Raw genomic sequence first — 27,666 nt, forward strand, 5'->3', positions numbered from 1 at the left:
TTGTGTTTGTTTTGGTTTGGGGTTTTTTTAGGGCAATTTGCAAGGAATTTTATTCCCCTTCTGCTCTCACTATCTGTGGGCAATAAGAAACAGTAGAGAAAAACAGCAGTCTTAATTCTGTAAATATTTTCAGAAGGACAGCAATTAAAATTTGAAATAATGACACTTTTCCAATCCTGTGAAGCAGCATTTTTTTTAAAATTTAAATTATACCAAGTCTGTGTATACTTTTAAATGTCATTGTGGAGGGGGATAAATTAAAAATTCCTCCTGTAATAGGTGAAGAACAATAGTAATGCAAAACAAGATTAAAATCCCCCCCAGGTTTTAAACCATGATAAATATTTGGTTTGAGCTAGTCTGTTCTTTGTTTAGAGTTACTTGACTAAAACTCCTGACCCTAACTTGCTGGCAATTAGGTCAATTGTATTTTTGATTAAACAGTAGTAGTGGTGGTGGGAAACCAAAATATTAACATGGTCTTTTGGCTGTTTTCACTGCTTTCCCTTGCTCTTTATTGTGGTCCTGAGGAAGAAGGTATGGCTTGGCTTGCTAATCAGGATTTTAGCTTGGAATGGTAACACATTTTAATTTGAATATCTTTACTTACTTCATGCTATCTTAGGCCTAGACACTGTTCAGTGGGTTCTTGGTTTTTTTTTTTTGTTTTTCCCTTTATTAGTACCTAGTTCACGTCTGTGTAGTGCATTTGTGACTCTCTGCTCTGCTTCTGGTCAAGTGCTCTTGCTGATTCTTCCTGTGGATAGGAAGCGAGCTCAGGACTCAAGAGTGGAGACAGTGGTGTTACGTCCTCTGCTGCAGTTCAGACAAATTGTGGTCATCCCACAGCTCTTCCCAGCTAGTGGAAAAACTGTCTTTTGAAAATCTTTGAGAAGTGGGGAGTTTCATGCTCTTGTGGTCTATAAATAACAAGAACTTTTCAGGTTTCTGTTATCGCTGTTGCCACCCATATTATTTGAGGACCTGGTTTGCTGTTGGTGTAATAGGTTTTCCCCATACCTAAACTCTTTGACAAGTCTTTGGTGCCTGCTCTTTTTGTTTATTAGTATGAGGGGATATGCTGTAGATACTGTGTTAAAGTACTGAAGCGGATGTTCATGTATTCTAACTTGTACATTGGCTGTGTATGAGGCAGGGGTCCATACATACTAAATGCAACAGCACCCCAAACTCAAATTATTTGGTGGCTTGTTTTTTGTTTTATTTTGCTTTTTTAAGTTATATCTTTTCCTCATCTTCAGGAAGTATTGGTCCATGCCCTTTGGACTCATCTTGCATTGATCTACCTCAGTGAGCACCTTGCACGTGCATGGATATGAAAAGAAAGTACATGTTTGAGGTGTTTATACTTTGCATTGCCATACCTCTGACCTTGGCTTTGTTTCCAGAATTCCTCCTTTCCTGCGCATACAGTTCACATACACTCTGTACTAGTGTTGGTGATAGAACAGTTCTCCCTTTCCAAGACAGGTATGCAGCTTGTCTAGCTAAGATCTCCCAACCAATAGCATGATGTGTTGCAGGAAAGGCAATGCACTAATTATTGCAATACCTGTTTTCAGGTATTTTTTGTTCACTGAGAGAAGGGGTGAGTGAGGAGGGCGCTTTTTTTGGCCTATATTTAATAAAAGGAGAGGGAGCTGTAAAAGCTCCCAGTGTAATGTGAGCCTTACATGAGGAAGAACTATTTATAGAACCCTGCAATACTTGCCTGAAGGAACTCAGAGCAAAGAGGGGCAGTGTTACATAAAGCAGGGGGAGAGCACACTTGTGCCCTCACAGCTGCTAAGGTCAAACCCAGGGCTTGTCTCACAGTGTGCTTCCACTGTCCCTTGGCCTTAGGGGAGAAGAGACTGATGGGCTCCTTCTGAAGGCCAGATCCTCGTGGTGAGAAACTTTGGTTTGTGGAGTACAGTGGGGTGGTTTTCCTTCATTTTTTTTTTCTTTCTTTAAGAGGCTTATTATTTGTGGTGTTTTGATTTTATTATTTTTTGAGAAAACATGAGTGTCTTGATTGATGACTTAATGGTCAAACAAGGCCAAACAAGGTCATAGCAGCAGCTTTGGGGACCTTTGGAGGGTAAGATTTTATGCTGTACATGGTTATACTATGGCTTAAGCAGTTTTTTGGTTATTGCTGGTGCTGTTTTGGCTTCTGTTCTCTAGTGGTGACTTTTTAATTGCAAATGACATTACCAGGCCACTGGCACTTAACCAGGTATTGTTCTGGTTTTGAATGCCTTCATCAACTTAATATTTGTCAGTTATGAGGCTTTATAAAAATTGGTTTTAAAAACCCTTCGAATCTCTAGCTTGAAAATGCTCTTTAATAGTTTCATAGGCAGAAGAGACCCTCTTTAGGGAGGCAGATACCTGAGAAGATCCTTCATAGCACGACATAGACACTGGGTGTTGATACTTTCCTGCAACATTGCATTTGGCTAGGCCAAAGAGTTCCTAACCCCACTATGAAGGAGAAGAAAAATGCCAAACAAACAAAAAGTGTGGAATATAGTCTGAATGTAATATATGGCTAGGAAATCTAGACGGAATGTTTGTAAAAGGACCTTGAATGGCTTCAAAATTTTGGAGAAGGATATAGTCTGGAGTTGTCCAAGATGCTTGTCCCTTTAATTTTTACATGAGAAACGCAGTACTTGTGTTCATGATTTTGAAGGTAAATAAACTGCTTCTCACATTCTGTCACTCATCTATGACACTTTGCCTCTTTATGTCCCTTGAGTTGGAGGTTTAACTAAGCAGTCAGCATTCTGCATGTGTTTGAAAGGCAACTTCTGAGTGGAAGCTAAACTCCCATGGTTTATAAGAGGGTATGTAATACAGTACAAGATTAAAACAACTCAGTAAATTATTTAGGATGAAATTCAGCCTTTATCTGAAAGTTAAACAGTGATTGTTTAGGTGTAAAAGCCAGACATACTGCAAATTGTTGTTTCTTTATGGTCTGACAAAGTGTGTTTATTTCGAAGAAAGCATTTTGACTGGCTTTTGAACCTACCCACTGAGAAATGGTTTTTAAATTTAAAAAAAAAAGGCAACTTTTGTAGATGCAAAATGTGAATTAGTAAAGAAATAAACAAGTTGAATGCTTGAAGCAAGTCTTATTAAGTTGCTTTGGTCAATTATTTTCCCAAATAAAAAGGGCAGGCCAGCATGTTTATCTGTTTCACAGATTAGGTAGACATATAAACTAGCTTTGATTTGTTCCAGTGTCTACATGGGAAATTTTGCATCTGAAGAATTTTTTTTATGTGTGAATAAGAAGCTTGAGGGTTGTTTTTAAACAACTTAGTAAAACTTACCAGACTTAGCAAAACAGAGGCGTTTCATGGATTTCATGGATTTACAAAGTGATGTACAAAACAGGAAGAATATTTTTGGTGGAACTCTTGCAAGTAGATAAAAGGGAAGAATTTGCACACTCTAAAACCCTTTGAAGTGTTTAACTGTCAGTTAGTACTTAGTAAATGAGAATTAGTAAATTAGTAAATGAGAATACAGGATCAGAGCTCTGTAGCTCCAGGCAGATGCAAAAAGTAGAATGCTTTCTCAGTCCCTTGATACCCTGTGGTTCTGTCTGAATTAACAAATACTTTGGTTGGTAGGGATGGATGGGTAGATCAAAACACTGAGGCTTCTTAAATCTTTATTACTGATTTGTGTGGGTTAGTTTAGATTAGATTTAGCTTGTCACCTTGGGCTTACTGTCCCCACTTACCTATGCAGTTTGAAGCTTCTTGAAGGAGGAAATTTAATAGGTACACGCCAGATGACCTTGCAGTGATGTAACCATGGGATTGCTTGAAGTTTCATGTCCCTGTTAGACAGCAGGTAGCATTTGAAGTCCGTCTTGGAGCAGAGTTTTCAGATTCTCTTACTCAAAAGGGAATTGATTCATGTGCACCAGAGTTGGTCTGGAAAACCAGCTGGGTCACAGTAAATGGTTTTGCTTTTGCTCTAAACCAAACAGCACAGTTAAATTCTGTATGAGAGTATGCATAGCAAAAGGATGACCTGGAAGATTATAATCAGAAGATCACCGTAGGGTGCAGCTTGTGGCCCTTGGATAGCACATTAGTTGTAGGAGTTCCAGCTGTTTTGTGACTGCAGTAAATGGCTCCTGTTGCAATCCAAGATGGTGATAAGAATAATGTTGCAAGATTACAGATAATGTATTTGTTGGCACTGCTGGGCTGTGGGTAGGCACATGGCTGAATAACTCTATATCTTCTGCTGCTTTTGGTGGAGGAAGAAGGATTACTTTAAGTCATTTATATGTTTAGCTTTAGAGTGTTTAATGTGTTTAATGCTAAATGCAGAAAAAGTTTATCTCAAATAGCTATGAAAAAGCGAATGGTTTATTTTATTTGCTTGTATATGAAATTTGTGGTGCATGAAACTCAACCCTCTCCCCACAAAACACACTGCAAATTAAAAAATTAACTAACCTTTTTTCATGTCCAGAACCCGGAAATGGCTGACTGATGTGGAGATTTTTTTTTTCTTTTTTTACCTCAAAACCCTCATGTCTTGGCTGATGTAAATGTGTCTGTTAGCTTTGAACTTTTGCCTTTTGTAATCTGGGCTGCCACAGGTACACTTACAGTATACCTGTAAGCATATACAAGAAGTACCCAATGTACTTCTTGATCAAGTCTTAGTTACACTGCAGTCATAGTCCAGTCTATTGTGTAGATGTACTAATAATAGATTATAATGCTGTTGGCCATTTATAGAATTTAAGGTTTTAAGCATTTATTGGGTTAGACCAAAAAAATCTGAGCATTCTTCAGAAGAGGTGTGCAGGAGCAAGTTTTTGTGTTTATGTGATGGCTCTTACGAAGTGCAGGGTTGAAATGAGTGCCTTTAACAAACGACTGACAAATAAGGGTTTTTTCAGAGTAAAATGACCTGTGCTGAAAAGGTTTAGATGATAAACTTAAGGGAATTGTGCTTTTTCCGCAAACAGTTTTATGCTGAAGGATTAAGTTCAAACATTCCTAATTAAGTATTTCTTTAGTCCCAGTTCTGTTTATTGGCCCCAAACTGTCATTGTATTTAGACTGGTAGAAATAGTGCAATACAGCCACTGAGGCGAAAGCTGAATTATGTCATATTAGGTAGGAGAGAGGAGTTATTTAAATCCTGTATGCAGGCTGCTCTTGGCATATGCAGTAGAAGGAATGAAATGCATTGAATTTTCGTCAGGAAAAGTTATAATCTGACTTGCAAACTGTACATTTGTTTGAATGTCAGAGTAAATACAAAACTGCAATAACAATTAACACCCTCATTTAGATATCAGAAGGAGTAAATACAAAATAGTGCAATAACAATTTGTACCATCTTGCGTAAGAATATTGTATTTCCAGGTGAGACTGACTAAAGAATAATAATGTTGTGTATTTCATGGGTGCAGTTTCTACAATGGCTGTTTTGGCAATCTGGTAAATGCTGCTCAGCTGCAGTTTCTTTTTATTTTTTGCAATAGGAAGACTTAAATGGAACTTTAAAGTGTGCGCCACTGGATTAGGTGGTAATATTTGCCTTGCAAGAGAGGCCATGCAAACAGTGCCTCTGTGGATTTGGTAAGAGTCTGAGCAACATTTCTCCACTGTGTGTATGGAAATCAAGGATGTTAAATAATAAGGAAGCAGACATATGCGTTTGTGCTGGCTTTTCTTCCTGCGTGATACAGGGTTTTAAGATCAAGGCAAATTCTCTTCCTTAATCTAGAATTTGACTTTCTCATATAGACATTCCATGTGTTTTCGTAGAGGACCAGGCAGACTGACTTGTGGGAATTGTTTGGGGGGTTGGGTTTTGTTGCTTTTTTGTGTTTTCAAGCTCTATTTGCTTGTAGTTTCTGTAAGTTACCAACAGTGAAACAAGTTGTGTGAAGGAAGACCACTGATGACTTTTGTTTCTGAATGTGTATCTCCATTTGTTCTTTCTTGACAGTGACAAGGCAGAAGCTGTTGGAGTGCAGCTTATGGTAGGGGGAGAACTGGCTCCATAGTACCTCAGTGGAGTGAATGTTAAAATGGGTGAAGGCACAGGTGAAACTCATTCAACGCAACTTCTAACACAAAGTGGGATGTTATGTTCTGACCAAAAGTATTTTTGGTGAGGACTGTGTGGGAGATAAAACTCATGAATGAGTAAAGATGATCAGGTATGTCAGATGTTGAATGTCATTTGTTCAGAAAAGTTACAAGATCTTAGATTCCCAAAACTCACTTGAAGACTTTACACACGAATCACACTTTGATTATCAGTGTTATTTCATTCAGTAGTGCACTGTTATATTGCTGCCTTCCTGAGGTTGCTGAAGTAGGGTGTGGAGAGGAGGGTAGAGGAGGACAAGAAAAGCTGAGAAGTGCTGTTAGTGCTTTCAGTTACTTAATCCCAGACATGCCCTTGTTCATAACAACAGACTTATCTAACAGTTTCCCAAAACAAATGTCAGATGTGTGGTAGCAGCTAGGACAAAATAGAGCCCTTCTAATCAGTTAGTAGGTGCATTTCCAGTACTTTTTCTTGTTTATAGCTTGTTTCTATCTTCATTGTGGAGAGAAAAATGAAGATTTTCATTTTGATTCCAACTTCATTTGAGCAACTAATTTCTAATATCAGTAATCTCCCTCTTGTTATTTCAAAGGAGCCACTTGAAAGGGGACCATTTTAAAAGTAATCAGTATGAGTAACCCCATTGTTCTTTTCAGTATGTACTGTGATAGCACAGGAATAATGGATACTCTGCAGGGGAACTGTAACACTTTCTGTTAAAGCACTCAAGTGAAACTTTCTCTTCCTGCAGCTGCCACAGTAGAGTACCATTTGTATGAGGGTACAGTATCATAAATTTGTCGTTTGCTTTAGTATGTTCCTGTAGCTATCATAATATTCCTATTATGATCATTACAAAATACAGTTTTTGAGTCTTTGGCTGTGAGAACTGTTTCCGGGTTGAGTGAACCCATGCAGAAACACAAATGTCTGTCATTGAGGAAAACTTAATGAAGTGGCATTTTGTGCATGAGGGTGTTTTTTCCATAGGTTAGTACTGCCCATCTGTTTTCCAGTTACGGTGTTCTGATTTTGGTGTGAACATATCCTAGTTGAGGCCTTCTGAAAGGGGGAAAGAATTTTGCTTTTTTGTTCTTATGCCTGTGCTGAAAGGGAGAAATAGTTTGAGAATAGATGATGCTGGTACAGTGTTACAATTTTGTTGCAAGATTTCTTTGAAGCTTACTTCCAGAAGGTCTGGAACACCTGATATGCGTCTTGATAGTTTGGAGACTAATACTTGAGTCTTGCGATTAGTTTCTAGAAATACCGTCATGCCTTGGTGAAGCAATAATGTGATTGGCTAGAAATGCCAGAAAATAAGGTGCCAAAATCCTGAGTGTAACTTTAACAGCAAAAAAAGGTTATCTGGTCATGTTCCTAGAGATTAAGGAGAACCTTTTTCATAGGATTCTTGAGAAAACTGTTGTATATCTGGTTCCCAATGAAGCACTGAACATAGCATGTTCTGTTGCTGCACTTGCATATGCACCTTCTGCTTGCAAACAAGTGCAATTGTGTCTTCTTACTGACCGTCTTTCTGCTCTTCCCATGTAGTCTGGGTGTTCTTGTGTGGCCTGTTCTGCTGCTGCTTTATGCCTTGTAGCTACTACGTGTATAAGGTCTTTCAAGTCTGTTTTTCCCAGGTCTGTTTTTCTGTAATCGCGTGATTTCATTTTCCTTTGCTAGGAGAAATAAGCATTTGCATCTTTCCTTACGCTGCTGATAACCAAAAGCAGTACCACACCACCAGTTATTGCAGTGCCTTTAGTCCCTTACACAAAAGGTTTGGTGAAGTTTTGGGGGAAATGTGCTTTTCTTCATTGCTTCTGTGGCCAATTTAACCTTGCTGGGAGCATCAGTATCCAGCTTTGAGGGGCATTGTTCCCTATTTGAGGCTGAAGCACTGGGGAGCAGCAATGAGTGGTGCACGTTGAGTTCTGTTTACTGTGTATTCTGTAAAGTAAGCAAAGGTGCCAGCTGCAAGTCTGGCAGTGAGGGACCAGGCTGTGCAGGGTGGCACAGTGGTGAGGAAAGTCTAGTAGGGTTATAGTATAAGCCTCTAATAATTTTTTTTTATTTTTTTACTATCAGTCAATTTCAAATTATAATGTTAATAAAGTACCAGTAAATCAATCAGTGATGTGCAGTCTGTCTGCATGACCTGGCTCATACAGCATGCTGGGTTACATAGAGCTTTTGCTTGGCTGATGTAAGAGAAAGTTGGTGAATGAGTCAAGGTGAACGGACTGTGCTTACTGCAAGTTGGGATAGGCAAAAATATGGATATTTAGTGAGCCATTGGTAAATAATATGGTGCAAGGAATAGCACTTCTCTACTTTATGTGACTGTGCAAGGTGCAGAGATAGGCAGCTGCTCTGTGAAGAGTGTTGGAGGTTTAGTATTTGCTGCACTTGTTAGGTTAAACTAACGTTAAAGGACAAGAAAATTATCTGTTCTAATTTATGCTGTTTGGAATGGCTCGAACTGAACATTTGTTTCTTTTGTGTTTTGCAGACTTCCTGAAACCAGCTCTAGCAAAGAGAAAGAGCTCTGCCTGTGCCAGCCAGACCCAGTCTCCAGTGCTGGTCCCCCTGATGGCACGTTGTACAAGCCTGTGAAACCTGCCAAGCTGGACGCCACAGCTTTGCACGACTGCACTTTGGCCGGCGCTGTGCCTCCTTCGGAGCCGTCGAATCATGCAGTCCTAGCCCGCGACACAGGCATCCACGAAGAGCACTATGTAAGTGAAGGGGTGGAAGATGATGTGCCAGACTGCAGGGAGTACAGAGATGCCTGCACCATTACTGGTAAGCAGTCAAATCTTTCAGCTTGGGAAGGATGTGGAGGTTAAGTTTCTGTTCTTGAGCTCTTGGTGGGGTATCTGGTTCATGGACAATGCTGCTGGTGTTCTGCACGGGTTTTTTTTCTTCTTTAAGAAGTGATTTCATAAGCACTTGACTTTTCAATGAAAGCACTTTGTAAGGTTTAAGGCTCTTGCAAATAGGCTAGACCAATGACAGCTGTGAAACTAGGTTACTATATTTATGTACTTGGGAAGCTGAACCATTTGAAATTTTTTTGGAAAATCAAGTCAGGGATGAGGGGAAGGAAACACTGCAACTTACAGTTCAGGGAATACTTGTCCTAATGTTCAACATAATTTAGATTTTTATCTTGATAAGAGAATTGCTCTGTGAGAGAAAAGGAATGGGAGTGATAGGATCTAACATCACATTTTGCCTGTACCTATTTTTGCTTTTCAAAGCCATTTCATTTTTAGTTCTGGAACTGTAAAAGTTAAGGTATACAGAACAGCTTCATCCGCATGCTTTTATGAAAGGTTAAATACCTTCTTATTATAGATTCATATAAATAAATTGAATATGTGTTGAACTATGTTATTTTAAATAGAATTAGATTCTTAGTGATGTGGTCAGCTGACCCGATTCTTTTGTGTTCGAATAATCATTGTAATGCAGTTTAGTTATGGTTATGAAATGACAGGCAGTTTCCATTTCAAATGCATGGTTTGTTGTCTGAACTGTGAAGCTCTTTTAGCTTAAAGTGACCTTGTCAGTTCTTTTGGGAATGTTTGAGGAGTCAACAGAGTTTGTGGAAGGGAGAAATGAGATGTCTGAGAAAAACAGAAATAATACTGAGGCCATTCTAACTGGCTGTCAGATGCATTTATCCTGAGTTACTTTTCTGAATTGTCTGTAGGTCAGAGAATTAGGTAATGGTGACCATCAACAGATGCTTTAGTAGCATGCCTTGACTTAGCTCAACCCAACTGCTGTGTGGTTAATAAGAGTTGATAGTCTGAAAAAAAAAGAAAATAGAAAGAAGGGCAGAGGTGCTCTCAAATCCATCCCGATTCCCTTGAGAAGACAAGCAGCAGGATTAACACTGGAGTCACTTTCAGTCAGGTATGCTCCTACATAAAATAATTTTTTTGTTTAAAGAAACTTATTTGCCATCCCTCCTCCCTTATGTTCATGGATCTAACTGGTTAGTTCATAAAAGGGTCACCCTTTGGACTGCCATGTAGGTATTTGCTTGTTTGGTAAACTAGGAACTACACATCACATGCTGCTACATTCCTGGTAGCGTAACTGTTTTCCAGACACCTTGTAAAAGGATCTTGCAAGTTGTTCTCTCGTCTGTGTCCTGTTTCCGTTCCTCCTCAGCCCCCACTCCCCTGTTATCAGGAATTTAACTTTGTTTTTCTGTTTCTGACTACAAGCCAGGACAACTAACTTCTTGCATGAATCAAGATGTCTTGATTATGGTTCCTTGAAAGGCAAGACAAACTCTTACTTTAAAACTTTTAAAATGTTTTGTATTAAATGGAGGTCAGTGCATGTTCTTGCTACTTCACATTCCTTCAAACCTGATGTAGTTTCTCAATCTCTTTCTTCTAGCTTAGTTGTCAGCCAAGTATCATTTACAGATTGATCCCATAATGCTTTTTAAATGGATTTGCTGTTCTACAGCGGCAGATTTGTACTGTTTGTGACCTGCAGACAACGTGATAAGACTTGCAGTAGAAATAGTGGTGTTTTGTTGATTGGTCAGTTGGTTGGTTTTTGTGTTTGTTTTGTTTGTTTGTTTGTTTGTTTTTTAAAGGATTGTTCTGAGTTTCAGCTTTTTGCAGTGCTTTATAAAGTCTCAAAGGGTGTAGGCTGAAAGGAATTGGTCTCATACTCCCTCTGTAAAATCTTTGTCAGTATTATGTGCAGGTATGCAACATGTACCCTCAAAACAAACAGAAAGATAAATATTTGAAGAGGAATAAGTATTGTCAGAAGCTTTAACATGAAGACTTTATTTAGTTCTGACTGACAAGTTAGCACTATTTACACTTTTAAACTGTTTAGTGGGAAGGAAATTGCTCATATCAAGTCTGCATGTACCATAATTTTTCTTCTGATGCCAAACCTTGACTCATTCTACAGTCAAGTCAAATTCAGCAATCCGTTAATCTATTTTTTTTAGTCTAAGAAAAACCCTACTGTAAAATTAACTGGAAAAATTCTTGCAAATAAAAGACTTGAGCACATTTAAGAAAAGAATGGAAAACTGAGGCACAACGTGGTGATGCCTTCTGAAATGTAACCAGCTAATGATAATTAATTGGAGTTGTCTTTAGTATATCTAATAATAAATTATATGATGTGTACATTTTGCAGTTTAACTTTTCAAGAAGAACCATCGATGCTCAAAGAATTTTTAATAATTGTTGTTTCCTTTTTTGTTGCTGTTAATGTTTTTGTTTCCTCTTGTGTTTGCTGGCAGTAGAGAGGTACTTTAGCATTCTTTCTCAGCAGAACAATCTTTCCTGCCTGTGACCCAGGAGCAGATGTAATGTAGCTGAGAGCATTGCACATTCTGATTGTGCTAAGTGTGTTTTCTTGGAAACGAGGTTGGCTTAAACGTTTTTTGTCCCCACACCACCTCAGAATTGTGCTTGTGCAGATTTCTGTGCGAGTTTCACTGGAGGTATTTGGGCTACTGGTCTGGATAGAATCCTTGCTCTGTTTTTGTGTCAGAGGGGAGATGAGAGTTACTTTTACCTAGATCACACCTCTCTGATCTGTCCTACTGTGTGGCCTAAAAGCAGTTATGTTGGCATAACCGAGGGAATGAGCACTGTAGGGTTGGGCCTGGGTGACAAAAAGCAGCATAGTGAAGAGTTTTTTTAAGCCAGTGTCTGAGTGCCAAACAGAACCCTAAAAGACTTCTTTCCCACAGAATTCGATAGTAAAGCTATCCAAAGCTCATAGTTGCTGTAACAGAAGTGTTATGGAAGTAAATGCTTTTGAATGTGTGCTAATTTGAGCATAGAAGGGCAAATGAAATAGGTCAATTGATTAATTTAAAAAAATTGTTTATGAATGTTTTAAGAGTTACAAAAAGTGCTGGTGGAGCACATATTTTCTAACAGTATTAAACCTGAAAATGGAGTCAGTAGCTGCTGTAGATCTTTTGTTTTGTAATAATTCATTTTGGGTTTTGGTAGCAAGATTTAAGAGAAAAAGTCAATGCAGTCTGACTTAGTTTCTACAGCTATTGATTGTTGAACTCCTGTTGGTAAATGGGCAGAAGGAGACTCAAGTCCCAAGGTTGGTGGACATTGAGGCAGCACTGTATGGAAGTGACACTCAGCTGCTACGTGTGGGAGGCACCTATCGTGTACTAGTTGTTTTTTTTCTTTTTAACTTTTCTTGCTGCTCCCCTTCATCTGAGAGGGTAAAGATAGGAATACGAATGTAGCACCATCTAGCGTTCCTTTTGCTAGAAAGGGAATGGAAATGCTTTTAAAGGCGTCGGTCTTTCCTGTAATTGCAGCACAGACCTGGATACTTTCAGTCAGATATTGACAGAAACAGCAACTAGGATTGGGGGTTTTATTCTGTGTCTTAACACCACACCCCACACCCCCTGTCCCGTTTTTTGTAGAGCAGGAAGGGCTGTAATCTTGACATGAAAAAACAGAGTATCACTAAGTTGCTCAGTAGTCCCAATTATAAAAGCCTCTTAGTCTGATTGCCTTTCTTTTTTATCCATCAACTGCTGTGAGATAAATCCTGCCCTGAAAATGGAGAGTACAGTGAGGATGGAAGTCTGAAATATCACTGGAGTATAGATTTACTCCTGTGACAGCTGTCTGACTGCCAGAATGGGTTTTTTTGAGGGTTTTTGTTCCTGTTTTTTTTTATTTTGTTTCTCTTAAAACGTGCATAACACAGCCATCTTCAGTGGGTTAACTTTCAGTCTGCTTTTGCATGTCTGAATACGCACTATTTGCAATGATTTTGGCACGAAGTACTTTGTAATTCAAGAGCTAACTGCTTAATATGCCTTGTAGGTTTCCTTCAGCCTTCTCTGAAAAGGGAGAGAATGAATGGACTGTGATTTAAATTGCCTAACTCCTTCATTAGTTTGCATAATTAATTTATTCATTGTCCTAATTACTCTTACCAAATGCATGTAGGAGTGTATTTTCTGCCTGTTGTGTTCAGGATAATTTCCTGACAGCTCTTGGGTTATTGGGAAATTCTTTGTGGTAATAACCTGCTCTGTGTCTTATTTTGTTTGCAATTAACACAAGTTGATTTTTTTTCTTTTTAATTTCTAAAAACAAGGTTACATCACCGAAGGGGTCAAACCATAAAGTCTTTTTCTTTCAGCAGGGAGGTGTCTCTGAGAAGAGTTGGTATTGTTTGACCTTCCTTGCAGGTTGTGTAACTTCTACATTACTGCAGTGACTGCAGTGAAGGGAAGTCATAACATCCAGAGAAACCAACTTTCTCTTGCTGTCAAGCCTCATTCACAGAATCTCCCAGGAATGTTTGGGTGCAAAAAGTTTTCTCTGGGTTTTCATCCTTTCTGTATTCTTATTCAGGCTTTAAATATGTTCTCATATGAAACAGAGATTCCATTCTACCAAACTACTACTCCTCATGGCAACATCAGCCAATTTTGATAACTTACTGCTCCTGCAGATAAGTGGTGTCATTCTGACCATTTTTTTCTGTAACCACTTTATTTTAAAAGGCATGCCTAGGGCCAACAGAATTTCCATTCCACTGTGTGTGTGTGCCCTAGGGTGCATGTTTTTGTTTTGAAAGGTTCACTTTCTATTCCTTCTATTCCAAGTGTGATAAGGTACGATTGCCCCAAGATTAACTCCATAGGGACTTAGGTATTACAGGTTGTTACTAGAATGCTTTACTCTTGCCATGCAGGAGATGGGGCGAATGCTGTACCTGTGACTGTCCTGTTTTGGGTGTGTGTGATACCAGCAGGAATTGGGTTGCTTGCTATTCTGAGGCTATTTTGAACAGGGTGCTCTAGTTGATTTTGGTACCTATTACAGGCTCAGTGGTTGACTTCTGAACATTAAACGGTTACAAAGTATTGTAAAAATACTAACAGTTTTGAATTGCTTCTCTTCATTTGAACCTCTCTGAGTTCTGTTGTGATTACCTTTCTCTTTTAGTGCTTGTTTCCTACACACCATAAACTTGCTCTACCGCTTTCTTGGTTTTCAGTTCCTGGTTTGGGGTGGGACTTTCATGTTTTTCTCAGTTTTGTCAATATGAGAGAAGAGATGTAAAGTAGTGCTTGGTGGAACTGGAACTCAAAAAGCGTAAGAAATGCTCTACTGGGTTGGTCCAGCTGGCTCAGGAATGTATTTTCTGACTTCAGAAAGAGCAGATGCTGAATATGGAGATCAGGCACTCGACCACCCTCAGTAGTCTACTCTCAACATAAGTACCCCCCCCATCATGCAGAACTAGTTAGTGTTAGAACCTGTCCCTGACTTTATCTTACCCAGACCTGATGATGGTTTTACCATGGAAGTTTGTAGTTTTTACTGTCTTGTGTGCAGTGACACCAGTCTTGCAGTGGTTTCTGTAAATATTTGTCCTAGTTATGCAGTATTTTGGTGAATATCAGTTCTTTCCCTTTATGAATTCATCTTATGATTTTGAAAACCTCCCGTCATTTTTACATCCCTGACTACTCCTCTTCCAGCTTTCTTAGTTTTTCCTTTAAATAAAAGTATGAAAATGTGAGCTCTTAGCCCATTTACTTTGTTATTGTTATCACCAGTCTCATCCTATAAGCTTGATCTAGTTTTGACCTCTTCTCCTTGTTCTCTCCTGCCACTTCCTATAAACAACTATTGCTAAATTTCGAGCACTCTTCCTTTCTCTAAAGCATACAAAAAATGCTAGTCCTATTAAGATGAGATCGCTCCCTCAGCATGACTGGAACTATTCTATGAGTTGGACTGTAGTTCTGTCTAGTGTACTCTGACAGAATGATCTTATTTTCTGTGCCTGCTGCATGCTCTGTTTTGAATTTTCTGTCTGGCTTGTGGTGCATTGTCAGTCAGCTTCATGCATGTCCTCTCTTTCCCCTCATCTCCCATCCTCCCTGCCCTCCCCCACCCCTTCAGTTGCTTTCCAGCTCTTACCCTTTTCCAGTAACTTTGTTTTTTTTCCCGATTCCTCTTCTAGGACAGATTGTTATGCTATCTCTTAATCTCCATCTCAGGCATATATTTTTATTCCATCCAGGATTATCTTTTTGTGTTTTGGTGATGTTTGGCTGGTTGGTTTTCCCCCAAGCAGAATTCTGCTGCTATTGCCATCTAGTCCTCTTACTTATGCTCCTCTTCCTAGCATGATAAATGGTTTTTAGTGTCAACTGACAATTCTAGAGTCACTGTGAAAGCAACTGTGGGAATTACTGAAGTCCAGTGTGACATTTTAGATTTCTTTCCCTAGATTTACCTTGTTTTGGGAAGCACTTGTCATTCCCAAATACATACTTTATTCGAAGTGGGGATGAATGAGAGCAGTAAGTGTTCAACAGTATTCTCAGTTGGTTCTTCGGAGAAGGAACTGAAGGCAAGTGCCTAGTAGGTTTTTTGGGGGTGGTTTTTTTGTTTTGTGTTTTTGTTCTGCATTTTTTGTTTTCTTGTTGTGGTGCACTGAGTAGTACAGGAAGACGAAAAAGCTACATTGATGCATTTAAATATGTGAAAATATTTTTATTCCGTAATTTAACTCCGTAACATGCTATGTTCATCTTTACCATTCTCCCTCAATGTGTCCATCACGAAGCAACACATTTTTCATTTAAAGTAAATGTCTGTAAAGAGCAAGCTACATAAGATTTCATTCTTACATTTTGCTTGTGATTCTGTGAAAACTTTGTTGACAACCATTGTTTAGCAGCTGGCGCATTTTGTAGCTGGGCTGAAAAACAAGCAAAAGCAGAACAATTGCTTTTCAGGGTTTTCCCTACTCTGTGATTTATCAATGGGTTTTTGAGACATTCGCAGTCTGTCTTGGCAGCTGGAAGAACCTAATGGTTAATGAATGTGTTTATTCTTACTGCTGCTGAACAGTGCGTTGCCAGCATGCATTTGGTACATGAATAGCTTTTGTTCTTGCTCTAAAAGAATAACCATGGTGGTGAAGTTTTATTTTCTGTTTAATGTAAAAATTGTGAGTATGAGTGTGTTTATGTACAGGGAGAAACATTTCCATTCTGTTCGTTTAAAGCAAAGTCCATTTAAATTTATGACATAATGTACAGGAAGGTCCTAATAGTTTAATGGACTTTCATCATCAAGATTTATCTCAGCTTTTATACCCATCAGGAATATGTCTGTTGGATGGTATCAAAGCAGAGAGACTTCAATCTGGTAAACAATGACATTCCTCACACTGAAACTGCATTTTCCATTGGCTTCATCTTTGACATTCCAAACTTCATCCCAGTCTTTAACTGGCATGTTTGGCTAAGCCAAAAGAGGTCAGCATGGGGATCTTTTATTTTCCCATGGAAGACTGAATTTTATGCAGTGTTTTCCATGTTCAGAGGCAGAACAACCACTCCTTAAACAACTTTTTTTAAAGATGTGGTAGGACTTGCAATTCCAAAATCATGTCATGCCAGTCATTACAGAAGCTGCCACAGCTGTTTTGGAAGTTGGAGTTTTTAAAGGTACAAGACAGCTTTGTTGTTAAAGAGTGTTTCTTCCAGCAATTTGGCTTTGCAACCAACAGTGAGATGTGTAAGAATGCTAAGGCTGTCTTTCCCTTTGGGCAAGTCACTGAGTTGGCAACGCATTTTGTTTTTATTAAAAGTAATTTTCTTTACCCTAAAAACTAATCATTCGCTTTACATTGAACACATGTAGTGTGTGTGTACGGTCTGGAGTTCAGCAGTAGTATTTGTAAGACTTCAGTATAGTTATCCACATTGTGGGCATCACAGAACTGAGATTGAATAGGAATATGGTAAGTTCCAAGGTTTCTCCTTTTACAGGTATACGTACAGAGTAATTGTTAAATAAGGCTCAAGAAATATTTTTAATTCTAGACCTCAGCTAATACTTAATGATTGTGTCTATGTGGCCTATAGAGCTCAACTAATGGATGACTACAGGCTATGTTTTCCTGTTCAGTAGACTAGCAGCCTAATTGTGGTGTTGAAGTTTCACAATGGTAATGACTAGTTCACTCCATTCCATCATTATCTAATCAGACAGAAAGCAAGGGGAAAATGAGGCTACTGGCTTGCCTCAAGTAGGAAATATCTGCTGGAAAAACATTTAAAGACCATCTTTCTTGCTTTTATCCCTGAAATATGGTTAGACTTTAGGCTCGTGGGTCTGCTGAGAAGGTAGTCTAATGTAGTCATGGCCTCTTGGCTGCCTGTTGAACTAGATTAGGTGGCCAATCTCAGTGTCACAAATAAGCAAAATCAGCAGTCAAGATGCATTAGTATTTAGCATGGAATAGCCACAACTTGATGAACTTTGATTTCTTGTGTTGCATGTGGCTGGACTTTAGCTTCTGTGTTGTAGCCCTTTTCTGCAGATAACCTTACTTTTTACCTTAATTAGTAGGGAGCCAGCACTGGAATTGACCCTTTGCAGGTATCATGTGCTTTTTATTTTTTGGAATTGTTATTTATTCACTGGCCATTCTCAAAGATGTAAAACAGAGAAACTTAAAAAACACCTTTAGAGAGCTGACAGTCAAAGGTGACTGTAATATGTGTCATATTAAAGGACAGGACTGAAAACCAAGGAGAGGTTCCATGAGGTAAAGTAGTAGACTTCTTCATTCTTCCTGCTTTCTCCAGAGTTTCCTTGTTCCTCTTTTCTGTTTTTGTTACTGTGCTCCTATCTACTTCTCTTTCCTCAGCTACCTCAAACAGTTGTGACCACTCACGATGTTTTAGTTCTGATGCAGGAAATGGAAGGATTTGTCTGAGAGTGACTACTGAGGCGTTTTTGCTTTGCTTTTGGTTTTGTTTTGGTTTGGGTTTTTTCTTGTTTATAAAGGACTGAGTGCCAGCTGCTGAGGGTTGGTGCATTGGAGTCGTCTGGAAGATGGTGGGTGGGTGATATAACTTGATGACCAAAGCTTATGTTTTGAAGGTTGCCAAGCAGCCCAACCCTTCCCTGAGGTCACAGTTAGAGTGGAGCTGTTTGGCTGAACACACCAGTTCTACACAGCAACTGTTTCCCTTTACTTGGGGGAGGCACTTCAGGGTAGCAAGGCTGCTTTGTGCTTGCTGTTTGTGCAAGGTGTTGACCTCCATGAGAACCACAACTCCAGAGCTCTGTGCTCTAGGAACAATACTGTCTCTGGGTAGCTTTCTTGTGGTCTTTCTTGTCATGACTTGTGTGTTCAGGCATGTCCCTTGAGCGCAGCCCTGGTTCGTGGCAAGGCTGGGTTTACGAGCAACTGTTTAGTTCCATTTACAGCAATGGGCTGAAAGCGAGAAACCAGCTGACAAAATGTCCTGGGGGGGGTTCGGGTAATAAGGCATTTGTTCCGGCAGGTGGCACTGTGTGCTGCCGGCAGGTTCTGGGGAGACCTGGAAGTCCTTTAACCTTGGGAAGGCAGCTCTGCTGGGCAGCAAACCAGTAGAGGTATAAAGATCAGGCATGGTTTGGACCAGACTTCGGACAGGCAGAAACTATGTATTTTATGTTCCTTGCAATGGCCGTACTGATAAGCTGTTTGTGTTGTGTTTCTAAAAACTGCAGATGCCAGGCTTTGAGATTTGAGAGTTTGTTTTCTTTGTGCATATGTTTTGTGTATTTTGGGGGGTTTTCTTTGTTTGTCAGCCACCACCCTCCCCACATCTTTGTCTCTTCTCTTTGTTCTAGGTTCATTCTCTGAATTTATCACTGCTTTTTATGTGAAGTTGTTGCTGAAATTGAGAAGGTGCTCCTTCTTTATGGGTCAAGCTAGATTTTTCTTTTCTATAGTAAGATACATCTATTTAGTCATAGCTGTAAACAGGTGAAGCCCAAAAGCATGGTAGGGAATACAGTTCAATGGGATGAGTTGCTCTAGATGACCATGTTGTTTGGAAGGAGATCTTCAAATCTGTCTACGTGTGTTTCATGTTGAGCTTAGTCTGAGTTGAAGTTAGTTTGACTGAGGCTGAATTGCTTGTTCATGAGGTGCCAGCATAGTTCAACCCATCTGAGTAGCACTGACAGCTACATATATATTTAGTGCTGTATGGGAAGTGACCTAATGTACTGCATGGCTGTATGAGTGCAAGATGAAAATGACAGTGGGTGACAACACCCTACACAATGCCTTATGATCTCTTATGTTCTGTGAACAGAGGGGGAGTTGCAGTCCTTGAAGAGCTGTGCTGCTTCGATACAGTCAGCTCCCGTTGTTTTAGACCTCTCACTTCATTTTATGTTTGATCACTCCTTGTTCAGGAGATCATTCCTCTCCTTGACAGCAGAGGAAGGATGTAAGTGTGCATCTGAAAATAAACCAAGTGTAGTCTTATCCTCACATGGACATAGTCGTCCTAAAAGTTATGTCTCTTCATCTGCACAAGAAGAATTAAGAAAAAAAAGGGAGGGGGAGGGGGAGAAAAAACCACCCTCCTATACATGCTTCAATCTCCACAATGAAAGGTTGATTTACAATGTTTAGTGCATTTTGTATGGATAGAGGTGTAGCTAGAAGAAAGGGAACTGATGAAATAGTCAAAGGTAGCCAGCTCAGCAAGTATAGTAAAAATTCCTCTAAGGAAATATAAGCAAGTTGAAACAACCTGTGAAACTTTAGTGGCTGTCTTAAGTTGGGAGGGAGGTGGTGGAGAGTTTAAGATGTCCAGAAAAGGGTAGATACACCAGCCAGTAAAATACCAACATATGAAAAGATATGGAACAAGCTGGTAAGTAATCCATTAGTAACTGCCTAAGAGATACTGAGTTAGTAAGAAAATATGCAAAAGAGAGCTCAACTGGAGTGTTCTGCCTGTTTTGCATCTTTATAGAAAGAAACTGAAGCAACAAATTCATCAGGAAAAATGTCTTTGAAAGAATTTGCACTAATGTGGTATAGAAAACATAGCATGGGAAGGAACACTGTTGAAAACTCCTGCAAAGCAGATTGACCACATTCTTTATTTCCTGAGGAAAAATATATATTTGCAACAAAGTAAGTGAGATGGGGTGTTTATGCATTTAAGCTAAAAAGGCAGCAAAGCAATGGAACATGTTACTTGCAAAAATAATATGAAAAAGACTTAAAAAATTTTTTTAAATATGTAATTATTTCTATGAAGTACTGAAAGCTATAGAGTTCTAGAGTGTGCAAGAGCCTTAGCAAATCTTATTTCCTAACTCTTTTCTTTCAAGAGCAGAACCTGGAATGACCCATGGTTTAGTAAGAGTCATGAGTTCATAATTCATTTAGCTATTTAAGTTAGTTGTAATTTGCTTATAGAAGTTTCTGATTGCCGAGGATGTCCAGAAGACTGCAAGTTTAAAATTGTTTAGATTACAAACTCCAAAATCCATAACAGCAGCTCAAAAGCATATTTTGTTGTATCAGTTTTTATTAAGGATCAGTTAATTGTTTTAAGCATACGATGTTATAGAGGATAAGGAATGGTGTTAGTCTGCATATCATTTCCTAACAAGTGCCTGCATCTCAGTAAAGGGAGGGGAGAAAAAGTGAAGAGGAAGACTTTGTAATTGTAGCACTGAGAATACTGCTGTGATTTTAAATGGTAAACTAATGTCTAGTCATGAACAAGTGTAATTACAGTGTCCTGTTCTTTCTAAATAGACAATTATATCAGAGCCTGTTCTGTTTCCTGCTGGTATACAGATTTTGAGATTGCAATAGAAGTTAATGACAATAGCATCACAAAAGGTTGTCTTTCCAGTTACTCATTAATATCTTTTCCAGTTCCTAGGCCTTTTGAATTGCTCAGGAATGCTTAGGATTTATTATATGGTACAGTAGAAAAATTGTCTTGGTTGACTTTTATTCCACAATAATTCCTATTTCTTTACTGCCTGGCCTTCAAGTTCTAGTGGATTTCTTTTCTGCAATAAAAATAAATGGGTTTCTTTTTTGTGTGTGCATCTGTGAAGGTTTTTTTCCTCCTCACCTTGTATTAGTAACTTCTTTTGCAGTCCATTTTTTGCTATTTTTTGTGATACAGCAAACCAGTTTATTTCTCTGTACAAAATTATTTACCTGGAACTTTCTCTTTTCATTTATGAAGTCAAACTGTTTCTTTTGAAATAAAAAAGGAGAAAGACTGTAAAGGTTTGAATTTTTCAAAATTTTTATTTCCTTGTTCCCAAGAAGATCATCTCAGACAGGTTGTGTAAACTCTTACATTTTTCTCAAGAGAAGAACTAACATTTCAGCAAAAAATCCCTCTCCCAAAACAACCTTAACAAAAAAAATCAACTCCATATTCTTGTAATTGAGAGCAATTAGGTAGATGTATGAAAAAAAAGTCTTTGTCTATACACATACACAGAAAGGTCCTTGAATGTTTAGTTGGTGTCAATATGTGCTTTTTAGAGGAACAGCTGGCTTTTCTGAACTCACACGGCTGCAAACACTAAGATGATGCTCTCAGCAATTAAAAAGGTAGCCAGGGAAAAAGAAAGGTTTGTAGTTACAGGTTCTCATCTTTCAAAGCATGGGGAACAGATCTTGTTTCTCTGTGTAAGTCATTAGCCCTCTGAAAGGGTTGCAAAGACCCCTGAAATGATGTATGCAGGCTGGTTCCGGCATTGCACAGAGCTCCTTAAAAACAGCATCGCTACACGTGGGCACCTGATCCTACTACCTTGTGCAGTGAGGGTTGGAGGACAGTTACATGTGTACAGCAATCAGCACAACAGCCTGGATGAAAGCAGAGGAGAATACCTCCTGATAGGTAATAGCAGACCCCTTGAAGCATAAAGTACAGTGCAACTTTCCCGCGTGGACTCTAGTTCTAATTTTCAAGATTTTGTAGAGTATGTAAGGAGGAGATTGACAGTATAAATTCATCTTTGTATCCTCTGCCCTGTTTTCTGATAGAATAGTAACGTTCTTGCAGTCTTTAGTGCTTGGGATGCTTTTGACAGTGTAATTTCTGGATTAGAAAGCTAAAAACCAGAAGTAATTTGTGGTCTATAGAAAAGTATGTGTTACTTCCCCATTCCCCCCTCCCTTCCCTCCTTTGACAGAGGTGAGCTCCACTGGGTTACAGTGGAATTGCAAGTCTACATCAATATAGAAAGAATAAATTTCTCTTACAAAAATCGGTGCCTTTGTCAGGAAGCAGCAAGAGCAGGGCTGCCTTACAGGCAGCTGACAGGATGGGAAGGGCACAATCCTTTTTGGCAGAGCCCAGTCCCTTTGTTACAGAGCAGGGCAAAGGTGCTGGCAGTAACAGTTTGAATTGACTCTCCAGAGGTCGATCACCAGACCAATGCCATGGGTCTGTAGCAATCCAGGAAGCCCAGGCAGTGAGTCAGTACCAGCAGGGAACAGAGCCTGCCTGTCTGCAGCACTGCACAGGGGAGGACTGGGAGCTTGGGTTTAAACTGGGCTTTCAGTGTTACTGGGATGAATAACACAGTGGTGTTTTCTTTTTGTCCTGGAATGGAAATGGAAAATGGGCAGACTTTTGCAAATGCTTAGAGCATCAAACATACCATGGGTTGCTCTGTTTCTTAATAAATATTTAGCAATACATTGTAGTTAATTTATGTGGTAATTAAAATTACATATTTAGAACTATCATACCTGGTTTGGGTGTTGACACACACAGAGAATTTTTCATTATAATATAGGTTGTAATGTACCTCTAGAGGTAATCTGTTCTGACTTCTACTAAAAGCAGGCCTTCTAGAGTGAATGCTCATGACCTTGCTCACTCGAGTTCCTAGCCTCTCTGTGCCCCTGTGTCCTCACGGTAAAAAAGGTTCTACCTTTAACTGAGATTTTCTGTGTTAAACTGCTCAACTACTTCTTGCCCTATATTTAAAGCTCTAATTTTAATTGTAACATTTTTGCAGTTGTTGGCTCTCAGTATCCATTTTTAAAACTGTATGCAAACTCGATATATTTGTGAATATAAGGGACTGCATCACAGAATGCAGGTCAGGATAGTGTCAAAAGGTGCCCTAAAAGTTCTTGTAACCGACTTTACCAGTGTGTCTTAGGTGTGAACTGTGACACTGTTTGCTATTGCAGTCCTGGATTTCTTTTTCTTGAGAAAAATCTGCCAGCAGCAAAGGCAAAAAATATAGTGGTACTATACTGTGGTCAAAGACCAAGTTAAAGAGATATGTAAAGCTTACAAGATAAAAATAATCTTTGAAGCAGAAAATATAAATTCCTCTTTGCACTAACCTTTCTTCATGCTGTGATTGTAACTACCCTGTTTAATACTCACTGTCTCTCTATTCCCCACCCTGCCCCCCTTATTCTTCAAATGAGTCCCTGCTTCTAATAGTAAACAAGCTATTTTAGGATAGTTTGTGCTAGCCATATCTCCTAAACTGATTAGTGTCTAGTGGTTCTAGCAAAAACTGGGGGATGAATAGATTGAGAGCAGCCCTGCTGAGAAGGACTTGGGGATACTGGTGGATGAGAGGCTGGACATGATCCAGCAATGTGCACTCACAGCCCAAAAAGCCAATTGTATCCTGGGCTGCATCAAAAGCAACATGGCCAGCAGGGCGAGGGAGGGGATCCTGCCCCTCTACTCCGCTCTGGTGAGACCCCATCCAGAGTGCTGCATCCAGCTCTGGGGTCCCCAGCAAAGGAAAGACATGGACCTGTTGGAGAGAGACCAGAAGAGGCCACCAAGATGCTTAGAGGGATGGAGCACCTCTCCTGCGAGGGAAGGCTAAGAGCACTCACTGAGTTTGTTCAGCCCAGAAAAGAGAAGGCTCGGGGGTGACGTAATTGTGACCTTCCAGTACCATAAGGGAGCCTACAAGAAAGGTTGAGAGGGACTTTTTACCTGGGTAAGTAGTGAGAGGACAAGGAGGAATGGGTTCAAACTGAGAGTAGGTTTAGATTAGATGTTAGGAAGAAATTGTTTCCTGTGAGGGTGGTGAGGCACTGGAACTGATTTCCCAGAGAAACTGTGGTTGCCCTATCTCTGGAAAGTGTTTAGGGCCAGGCTGGATGGAGCTCTGAGCAGCCTGATCCAGTGGGAGGTGTCCTTGCCCACAGCAGGGAGCTTGGAACTAGATGACATTTAAGGTTCCTTCAAACCTGGGCCATTCTATGATTGGATGAACCTGACAGCTTTGCAAGCTTGTATGTATAGTACTCAACTTGAAGTAACTAACAGAGATTGTTCTCTTTCTCTCACCAGATGTGTGCAATAGTACCAACCTTCCTGAAGTTGAAATCATCAGTCTACTGGAAGAACAGCTGCCTCATTATAAGCTAAGAGCAGATACAATCTATGGTTATGACCACGACGACTGGCTTCACACACCTCTCATTTCCCCTGATGCGAATATTGACTTAACAACTGAGCAAATAGAAGAGACCTTGAAATACTTCCGTAAGTCAAAAATTCAGAAATTCTACAGAGAAACAAATAAAATAGTGCTGTTTTTGTTACCTTCTTTCAAGTATCTGTGCAATTCCTTTAAAGTTGTGAAAAGTAAGAGAAGTGTTTGTGGTTTACAGCTTTGGTCTCCAAGATTGAGGTAGACAGAAACAAAGGAAATATTTAATTAAGAACAGTGCATACCTTTTCACATTATCAAATACTGGTGAAACTGAAATACTGAAGTACTTCTTTTTGCTTGTGGTCTCTCTCACAAGAGACTGGAATTTCTGTATCTATGCAACTGAGAAAGCTTAGACCTCTTCCCATATCTGCTTCTTTTGAATGCATTCTCTGACACATTGCACTGTTGTCTGGTGGCACTGTGTGCCAGCATCACAGCATGACATTAAATAATTTTTCTGCAACTTAAGCTTCTAGAAAAGACTTGTGAAGAATCAGACTCTGAGCATTTGGTTGAGATAGTTTGTCCCTTCATTGTTTCTTTTGTTCATATTCGTACTATTGGACAAAAAGATATATTTGTGCCTGAAGGGAAAGTGTGTAGAATTGTGACCTTCATGGGTTTTTATTCTTTTGTTTGAACCTGGAGATACTTTTATCATGGTGAATGGATTCATGTCTCTGGGTTCTTCCACTGTGAGTATTGACATAGCTGGGCAATTAGAGAAAACTTCTGTGATTCATCTCAATAACTACCATGCTAAAGTAATAGTAGTGGATTTATGTGGATTATATATTAGATTTATGTAGACTTACACAACACTGTAGAGTTTCAGGAGGGATGAGTTAGAGGGCTTAACACAAACCTTCCCAAAGATAGCTTCATTAGATTTTGAAGCACCTAGATGATTTGTTTTGTAAGGAGCAAGGCTGTGGAGAAAAGCATGAAGAATATGAAGGACTGAGTTTGACTATCATACTTCAATAGAGGGCATTCTATTATTCTAGTAAATAACTTACCTGTGCTCTCCACCTCCCCCCAGTCACACAAAAAAATGTGTGAAGGATGGGGAGACAAGCTGAAGCTGATCTATGGAATCAGATGTACTACACCACCTTGTTTTGTATCAGCCCATTAGTGCTGTTATAATGATGGCAGAAATTGGCTTAAATAAATGTTTTGAAATGTCAGTTTTCCAAAGTCTTTAGTAACCTGATTAGTCCTGTCTCATGAATAAAATCGTCTGTGTGGGTGGATTGTTGCAATAACCATGGGAAAGATGTTTTATTAGTGGGGTAAGGAAGTCCAAAAATCTGTGTGGCAGCATCCTTACTCTGCCAACTGAGATGCTGGTGGGGCTTGCAATGGTGTGTGACTTGGGGATGGATACACGATACAAGTTGGGTGGAGAATATATTGAGGGCAGCCATGAGGAGAAATACTTGGGAGTGTTGATTGACAGCTGAGTGTGATCCAGCAATGTGCGTTTGCAGCCAAGAAAGCCAACTATATCCTGGGCTGCATTGAAAGAAGCATGGTCAGCAGGTTGAGGAAAGTGATTCTCCCCCTCTACCCATCCTTGTGAGACCCTACTCTGGAGTGTGTACCCAGCTTGAGGCCCCCAATGTAAGAAGGATGTGGACTTGTTGGAGCAAATTCAGAGGAGACATACAAGAATGACCAGGGGGCTGGAGCATCTCTGCTGTGAAGAAAGGCTGAGAGAGTTGGGAATGTTCAGCCTGGAGAAGGGAAGGCGTTGGGGAGACCTTAGATTACCTTTCAGTACCTAAAACAGGCTACAGAAAAGCCAGAGAGGGACCCTTTAGTAGGGCCTTTAGTGTTAGGACAAGGGGCAATAGGCTTAAACTGACAGAGTGTAGATTAGGATCAGTTACATGGAAGAAATTCTTTACTGTGACGGTGGTGAAACACTGGAACAGGTTGCTCATAGAAGCTGTGGATGTCCCTCCCTAAAAATGTTCAAGGCCAGCTTGGATGAGGTGTTGAGCACCTTAATCTACTGGAAGGTTCCCTGCCTATGACAGGTGGTTGGACCTAGTTGGTCTTTAAGATCCCTTCTAACCCAAACCCTTCCTATGATTCTCTGAAAATGAAGCTATATAGAACAGAGGAATTGGATAGCAGAAGCTGCCTAGAACTGTGAGTACTAAACAATTTAATCCAGCTTTTAGTTTATAAGCATAATGACTGCAACTTTACCATGTTGCTGTGGTTGTAGCTTTCATCCAGTCAACTGACTTGAATGAAAAAAATTGGAGTGCAATTTGTGCCACAGTGTATGTTACTGGGAAATAACTGCTTAAAGAAGAGGAGCGAAGCAAGGAGATCTTTGATAAAGAAAAGTTGATTCCTTACTGCTTATAGGCAGACACGTGTGTATAGATAGTAGTTTAAGAAGTTTAAGCAAATTTGGGTTGAACCTTAGACTGATATCCTAGAAACTGAGATCTCTGACTTTACCTTTGTTCAGTTATTGTGCACTCTCTATACATGAGAGTGCAAGATGATAATACATCACAATCCACTGGCATGTTTGGAGATTATTGTATTGTTTGTAAACATCGGTTTATGAAAAAATTAACTGTGAAAATAAAAATAGTATTTTAAGTAAGTTGGCAGAAAACTTACCTGTGATTTGTACCATCATCACTTCTGAGAGTATTTTCCAGGGTGTGGCTGCTTACACAATGATTCATTTTCAGTGCTGCAATTAAGCCACTCCTCGTGTACCTGTTTAGTTTGTTTTAAAAATCTTGATGAGGGTGTAAGTAAATACTGTAACTTGTCTCTTGGAAAGTTTTATTTTTTGAATGGCTTATGAAAAATACCCTTGCAGTTATTGGACTACACATTCAGATTGATGCTGGTTTATAAAATGTTGGTGGAAATGTGATGAGTTTCCCTCGGTGTTGATCCATACAGAGTAAGAGTCAACAGTGACCCTTAGCTGTACTGCTTTGGTTTACTAGAGCAGATTTTTCTGCCTTCCTGTGGCTTTTTATTTTTGAGATCCTCAGTCTAATCCCTGACCACAAAGGTTGGCAGTCAAAGAATCTACTGGGCTGCGTCACTCACGAGGTTGGACACAAGGTACTTAGACCTCCTTTTAAATTAATTTAAAAGATATTGGTAGAAAAATGAATAGTTAAATATCCAAGCATTTTAATTTATTCACAGC

General features: G+C 39.5%; 1 protein-coding gene across 4 annotated transcripts in view; it reads left to right on the forward strand.

Moving 5' to 3' along the window:
- TRAK1 (trafficking kinesin protein 1) overlaps positions 1–27,666 on the forward strand; it is a 104,080-nt gene that overhangs the window by 12,869 nt on the left and 63,545 nt on the right. For all 4 annotated transcript variants that reach the window (XM_018075391.3, XM_018075388.3, XM_018075389.3 and 1 more), the window contains exons 2-3: positions 8,630–8,922; positions 24,320–24,514. In XM_018075391.3, coding sequence (XP_017930880.1) covers positions 8,630–8,922; positions 24,320–24,514 — 488 coding nt within the window. The remainder of the gene's footprint in view (positions 1–8,629; positions 8,923–24,319; positions 24,515–27,666) is intronic.

This window comes from Manacus vitellinus, unplaced genomic scaffold (genome assembly GCF_001715985.3).
Source record: "Manacus vitellinus isolate BGI_N305 unplaced genomic scaffold, ASM171598v3 scaffold_3_pilon, whole genome shotgun sequence".
Taxonomy (NCBI): Eukaryota; Metazoa; Chordata; class Aves; order Passeriformes; family Pipridae; genus Manacus; species Manacus vitellinus.